This window comes from Chaetura pelagica, unplaced genomic scaffold (assembly GCF_000747805.2).
Source record: "Chaetura pelagica isolate M959 unplaced genomic scaffold, ChaPel_1.0 scaffold50, whole genome shotgun sequence".
NCBI lineage: Eukaryota > Metazoa > Chordata > Aves > Apodiformes > Apodidae > Chaetura > Chaetura pelagica.
Genome location: NW_009952366.1, coordinates 2,679,206 through 2,686,513, shown reverse-complemented (window position 1 = coordinate 2,686,513; position 7,308 = coordinate 2,679,206). Strand labels below are relative to the sequence as shown.

Below are 7,308 nucleotides of genomic sequence, written 5' to 3'. Positions count from 1 at the left end.
CCTGAAAGGAAGAGAGCGGTTCGAAGTAGACGATCGTTTTATCCTATTATTATTGTTGCTGGTTTTATTATCATTATAATTGTTGTTAATATCATTATCATAATCGTAATTATTATTATTACTACTACTACTATCATCATCATCCCCTACCTGCCAGCCCCTGGCCTGCCAGCACCCTGCACAGCTGCCTTCGGTCCCCCCTGTCAGGGGAAGCCCTCCACTCCCTTGCACATCTCTAGGGAGGGCAAAGCACTAGAGGGAGAATAACCCTGGGATGGCAACTCACCGTTGTTGTCCTGGCAGGGTGATGTCCTCTCCAGCCTCACATGATGCTCAGCCCTTTGCAGAGGGTTGAAGGCCTGCACACATTTGCTGCCTGATGTTTTGCTATAAAAGGACTCATTGTCCAAAGTTTCCATAACGTGCTCCAAAGTGCCTCCTGCTCCCATGTAAAAGTCACTGTTCTTGCTCGGCTGGCTCTTCAGGGCAAACTTCTCACTCAGAAAATCCATAATCATCTAACGCTGCTTGAGAGCCTCTTCCCTACGCAGGAGCAGGGGAGGGAGGGAGAGTGGGCGAGTGGATGGGAGGGAAGGAAGGAGGGAGGGAAAGAAGTTCAGAGCTCAGGGAGCTGTTTTGCTTCTGAGCCTTTGATTTGTCTTGTCTTGAAAGGGGGAACCCGAAGTTGCTTTTATATCTTGAAGCTCAGCAGGGCTCCTTATGCAACCTCCCATTTCTAATGAATATGAAAATAGGCAAGCAGCGTAACTCCACCCCAGGTCCCCAAAGACCTAATCCCAACGCAGGAGGGAGTTCCAGGCCCATTTTCGACAGACAGAGACATACACACAGGCATGCGAGGAGGGTGAGGGGAGACAGAGAGGAAGGGGGGACACATGAAAATGACATTTCCCCTCTGGAACACACATTTCTCCAGGGATCCTGGAAAGAGAATTATCCCTTGCTTCCCTCTCTTTCCCCCCAGAAGCCCGAGAGGTTTAGAGTGAGGTAATTTCAGGGGCACATACCCTCTAGTAAAGGATCTTCTTTAATCAGTTTGACGGATACCTTGGTAGCTGTTCTCTGAAGCTGTAAAATTTAGAACTGCTGTTCCTTCTTTGTTAAACAGCTCCGAAGTTTGGTCCTAGAGCTAAAGAGAGTTAAAGAAATAGGCCGTTGTTTGTGTAGTGGGAACAGAAAACAGAGGAACTTAAAACTAGAAATCTCTCACAACAGAAACCGGCCTAAAAGAGAATTTGACTGCTATCAGACAGACCTTCAGTCTGCCTCTGCATGTGGATGTGCAAAGTGGTTTAAAAGGGGTCCTTTATTTTAAATCTCCTGAAATATTATAACTACCGACTTGGAAAAAAAAAACCAACAAAAACAACAAAACAGTTTCTAAGGGAAAGTATTGAAACAGAATCTTAGGTAATAAAAAGAAAAAGAAACAAGCCATATATGCACACATTCCTATGGATATTGAAAAAGCAAGTGGTTTTCACCCAAAGCGTGAGCTTTGAAGTGTTGAACTCCTTGGTCCTTTCACACATAGACAGCCTTTAAAACAAAGGCAAGAGAGATTTGAGGAGCTATTAAGAAAAGGCCCAAATTATGGAAAGGAGCTGCTCCCTGCTTCCCACTGAAAGGAGTAATCTTCAGAGTAAAGTAAAACCAAGTCTACAATAATTTCAGATCAGCGTTGCAGCATCGTGGGCCCGAGTTGGTCTGTTCTGTTAAGGCTGTTTTATAAATTGGTTCAATGGGCCCTTCCCCCATGTGAGTGGAGAAGAAGTGACGCTTTAATGGGAGAAGTGAAGCTTTAATGAGAGGTTGAGGTATGGGTGCGGTAGCGGCCAGCCGGGACTGCTGAGCTCCGTAGAGACCTTTCTTGTGAACCCAGCCAAAGGTGATGAGACGGCCAGTTCAGGTCCAGCGTATTTCCTGGCGAGCTGATCCCCTCCTCCTTCAGTTTAATATTTTTCCGGAGAAAGGGGTAGCTAAGCAAGGGATGTTCGTTTCAACTATAGTCGAGTAACCGAGGGCATCACCCCGTACACGCACAACCTGCCCTGTCCTGCCGTGCCACAGAGCCGGGATGTCACCTCGGCATCTCCGCCCCATTTTCCAGCTTTACGTTCCTCCGACACCGGCCTGCGGTCCCGCCGGTCCCCCCCGCCACCTTCCCAGCTCTGCGCGGTCCCGAAGAGGGAGAACGCAGAGGTGATGCTCGGGGACTTGGGGTTCGTTGCTGTGTTTTTGGCCGTGTGGACCTGTTTGGACCGCCTCTGGGAAGGGAGAAGTGGAAGCGATCCCGTAGGCTACCGGGAAAAGGGGAAGGAGCAGAGAGGGGGAGCGGTGCCCGCGGTGCGGGGCCAGGTGAGACAAGGGGGTCACGCCGCTGCCTCGCCAGGGCCGGGGGCAGGACCCGGCCCCGGGAGCCGCTCCAGAGGCACTTCCCCTCCTTCATAGTTTTTCATGAAGAAGAGGCACGTTTCCTCCTTGCATCTTTTGGAGCAAAGCCTGCTCCAGACTGGGGGAAATAGATCGTGTCCCTGCCCCCCACCGCCCGCATCTCCGTGTGCTGGCGTTCGGCCGCTTGTTTATAACTGTGCCTTAAAAGCACTAAATGCCTTGGGGGAGGGAAGAAGAAGAAGAAAAAAAAAAAAAAAAAAAAAAAAAGAGCTCTAGGTGTCTTTTAAATGAAAGACACATGCAGCGTTGTTGCAGCCTGCAATCCACTTTTATCCCAATAAATGTCCCCCTTTAAAGGCAGCTAGTAAACTCCAGGGGAGCCGAGGACAAGGAGCATCTCATGTGCCTGTTCAGAAAAAAAAAAAAAAAGGCAGCTTGCAGCAGCACCAGGACTCAGGACTTTCTCCAGAGAGGTTGTGGGAAGCACGAGTGGCGCTCGCTCCCGACCCGCACCCCGGCAGCTCCGCAGCTTCCCTTCCTCCCTTCTTCCCTCTCCGCCCTCTCTCTGTCCTTCTTTTCTTCCCTCCCTGTCCGCCCCGATGGCAGCTGCTGACCCGCGGGGCTGTGGAAGCGCCGGCCTAGGCTGGGACCAGGCTCGGGACAGGCTGCAACGTTCTCTGTGTTCCGCTGATAAAAAAAAGAAAAAAAAAAGATCCTTCCCGCAGCATCTGCACCCCAGTGGTGACTCCACTCGCTTTACAAAGCTCTCCCCCGCGAGATTAGAGCTGTGATTTATATGAGCGCTTACAACATCTGAGTATTAAGGATAGAGAACGACACAAATTATAACCGGATCTTATCGCCATCCCTCCTCCCTGGGAAAAATAATTAATTAAATAAAACTCAGAGTGGTTCCACACCACTGTTAGCTCCAGGGACCAAATTCTGCTCTTATTTACCTCTCTGTAACCCAGCTGACTTCAAAGGGAAGGAGAGATATAACCTAGGGGAGAATTTGCGCCACGTATGGCATTCGTTCTCCTTAAAAGCTTGAAAACTGAAAGCTGACTTCAACGGGCTAAAACCATTTAAAAGGGGTTGGACAGATCCCGGGAGGGAAGGCGGCAAAGGGAAAAGAAAAAAAAGTAAATAAAAAAATAAATCCTGTGCTGAGGTGAGACAGCTTTGAAAAGCATCTTTCTTCAGGGACTGATTCCCTCCGCCAGGCAGCCCAGTTATTAAGAGCTGCGTGCAGATGTGCCGCTGTGTTTCCAGAGATGGAGTATCTCCTAAACCTTCTGTGAAAGGGTGTTATGTGTGATGGTCAGACGTTTCGTGGCCAGAGGTGGTGTGAAGGAGTTCGCCCCTGCAGCTCGTAGGAGCTCCTTGGGGGAAGCCTGTCCCCTGAGATCAGCCGGGCGCGCAGACTGCGGGAGGCTTCCCCGCCTCGGCACCCACGGGTTGCCTTCCCCTCCTCCGCCCTCGCATTCCTCCCACTCCTGAGATCAGGAGTTACAGACCCGAGCGTAGGAATGAGGCTCCCGTATCAATTGCAAGCGTTTCGCTGCCGAAAAGTGAACAGTTTCAGGGGAAAAAAAAAAAATGTGAGAGTGTGGTGCTGGACCCGCACGGTCCGAGACAACCCGCACTGGGCAGGGCGGCGGCTGCTGCGTGCCCAGCCGATGATGCAGCTGCTGTCCTGGATGGTAGTTTCCAGCCGAAACGGTGCTACTGCCTGTTGAGAGATCTCCTCAACAGTTCTTACATCCTTGCGTTTGTTTAAATAAAGTGAGAACGGCATCAGAACGGGCGACGGTCTCCCTTCCAAATGCGCAGGAATCACCATCCCCCCTATCTCTCCTCCCAGTTTCTAATATTGGATTTTTAACAATGGATGTCAGACAAGACACTTGCATGTTTTTAATCTATTTTACACCAACACTTAATCTTCCTTTCAGGAAAGTTACAATACGAAATGTATTTAACCACTGAATGGGAAGAAATCAACGCTACCTGGGATTAGGCTAAACGAATTTGGAGGTAACGCTCGCTTCCTTCCATATATACACACACCAATTATCTGGGTAAACGGAAGGGGATGCTGTGAAGATGAGAGTTGGGTGTTCCTGCAGCTGAGGGCTGGCAGCACGGGGAGAAGGACAGCGGTGCCTGTCCTTGAATAGGATCGAGTACCCCAGCAGCCGCAAGGGTCGATGAAATGTGAAGAAAACTGGCTGTCTCGAAAAACAGGTGCTCAAATGGCTCAGTATTTCCACAAGCTTTCTTTTTCTTTGCTGGGCAACCTAGGTGCTCCTTTCACGTTCAGATCCAGATATTTTATTGCATTAGGTCAGTTCAGGAGTTAGGCTGCAGAGAGAACCCTCCGAGAGAGGAGTGCCCTGATCTCAGTCGCCCGCTCCTGGGAAAAAGCGAGTAGAGCCGAGAGAAGGTGTGAAAAGACACTCAGCGACTTGCTCCACATCTCCCTCCCAGTGGAATGTGGCAAATTGCAAATTGCAGATTCAAAATCTAGGTTGGCTGAGGTATAATTTTCCAGACATCCTGTTTGCTAGAAGACTCATGTGAAGTATTCTTACTGCCAGCAAAAAGAATTTGCAATATATTTCAGTGAACACTGAAAGAAGTTGACTTTTGGGGACTGTTAGACTTTTTTTTTTTGTTGTTGTTTTTTTTTTTTAAGTATGTTAAGCATCAGTATCCTAATGTTTAAAAAGTAATGGTTGTACTCGGGACCTCCGCAGACAGAAAGCAAAAAACTCACGATCCAAGCCCCATTTAACGAAATTCTTTCCTAAAGGGCAGGTTTTGTTCACCTAAGAAAACAAACAAAAATCGGTGCTGTTGTAGGTGGGTAGCTTTCCGATTTTCCACTCAGAGTGGAAGGTTCAGTTGACATTGTGTGACTTTACCAAAAGCCTGGGATATGTAGTTTCAGAGATAAGCGAAAGTGCGGGAGCAAATCGACTATTTTCTACTTGGTAATCTACTGTAAACTCTGAGTGGGCAGAGGAGGAGACCGTGGAGCCCCGGTCTTCTCGTAGAAGTGCGGACGGGGAAAGTGATGTGTCGCTTCTCATTAGGCTGGGCCCGAGCCTGGAGCCTTTCCCAGCCAGACTCGAGGTTCAGACGCTCCCAGATTTTGTCCACAAAACAGCCAAACCTAATGACAGCAATCATTTCACGGTTCCTGCAGTTTGGCGCTTTGACAGCACCTCCGCTGTTCAGGAGGTTTCCTGTACAACACCTGCACAGATAAAATGAAGATTTCATGTGCCCCAAAGGCATATTTACGGGGAAGACAAGAAACTGGCGAATGGGAAAGCTTCCCAGTCCCTCTCCGCCCGTTAGGAAAGCAGGATTGCTGTCAGGGCTGTATGAACCTCGACAATTTTCTTCTTGCGACACTTAATGACTCTTCTTAAACCTTCTAACTTTTCTTTCAACACAAAATGGAATGAGAAGATATTTAGTGCGTAGGTTTAATCTTAGCCCCATAGGAAATCTCAGCAGAGATGCTCTATACAAGCATTAATCTCTTATCTTGATCTAGTTCAAATTGTAATGAATCCTACTTATATATGTGCTATAAAAACAAATCCTACAAGAATTTAATCTATGCTTTATCGGGCTGCTATTGTAGCCCTTTATCAGGTTTAGAAAGGATTTGAAAGTTGGGCCGTGGGACTCCTAGTCCCGCGCAGTTTGCCACTGCGAGGAAGAAGAGATGCCTATCGGATCCGATTTTTTTTGCTCCGCACTTCGTGTAGGAGTAGGATCCTGCTTTCCACTCGGGATAATCATAAAGACAGGCACAGCCTTCCTCTGCCTCCAGCCGAAGCTGGGGCGTCTGCAGAAGGAGGCGTCTGTAGCCCCCACCGCCTCACCTCCTATTACGGGAGGACAAACCTGGGGGGCTGCGGGAGACGAAACGGGCTTGCGCTTCAGCATCTGGATCTGCACTTTGAAATCCAAATCCTGCCCCCCGCCCCGCTCCGCCGTGCTTGCCAACACATCATAGAGACACACGCAAGGCAAAATACAAATGCCGTTATTCATATCAAATAACCAGCAGCCTTCAGAAGAAAAATCCCAAAGTGAAAAAGTTAACTTACACAGTATATTATAGGTGAACATTTGCTTCTTCCCCGCTCCCAGGGAAATTATTTCCAAGGAGGGGGCTTCCCCAAAAGAGCTGAAGAGTTTTTAAGTGTAGAAGTGCTACTAAATCGAGCAAATTTTTATTTTTTTTATTTTTTTTTTACCAATGACCCCTTCTGGTCTGCTATCGCGAACAGACTGAGAGCTGCCTGCAAGAGCAGTGAGCATTAGCGCACCTCTGCAAACGAGCAAACCAAAAAAAAACAACCCCAAAAACCAGCCCTCCTTTGCAAGTTACGTGGTCTTCCCTGCTGGCAGTTTGATTAATATTGGGACTGTTCCGAAAATATACGGGCTACATTGCCGGAGCGACCCCGAGGCTCTGAATGTATCGAGGGGCCTGGAGCGTGTGTGGGGGGCTGCCTTGTCGTCTCATATGAATTGATTTCTTCTAAGACATGAAATATGGGTCGACATTCTGGTTTCTAAGCACGAAGAAAAAGGAAGGTGTGAGACAGAAGGGACAGGGGCTAAGAAATAGATCCCTGTTTAGGTTGGGGGCACTAACAAACGGATGCATTGAGCTACTTTGACAGGGACTGCTGGTTTTCAAGGCTAAGTCGCTCGAAAGAACCATTGCTTTTTATTGCAATGCGATGTGTGCTAGATCCGATTAAAAACGTGTGATTCAGCGATTCCGAAAGCCGCAGAGCAATTTTATTCCGGTCTTTCAGCACCCGGCTCTGTACAGTGTCAGCCTTATTTTGTCCTTTG

General features: G+C 48.4%; 1 protein-coding gene across 1 annotated transcript in view; it reads right to left on the bottom strand.

The window, feature by feature from the left end:
- ALX1 (ALX homeobox 1) overlaps positions 1-544 on the bottom strand; it is a 19,475-nt gene extending 18,931 nt beyond the window's left edge. Inside the window, exon 1 of the mRNA XM_010007996.1 lies at positions 287-544. Coding sequence (XP_010006298.1) covers positions 287-518 — 232 coding nt within the window. The 5' untranslated portion in view covers positions 519-544. The remainder of the gene's footprint in view (positions 1-286) is intronic.
- Between the last annotated feature and the right edge of the window lie 6,764 nt (positions 545-7,308).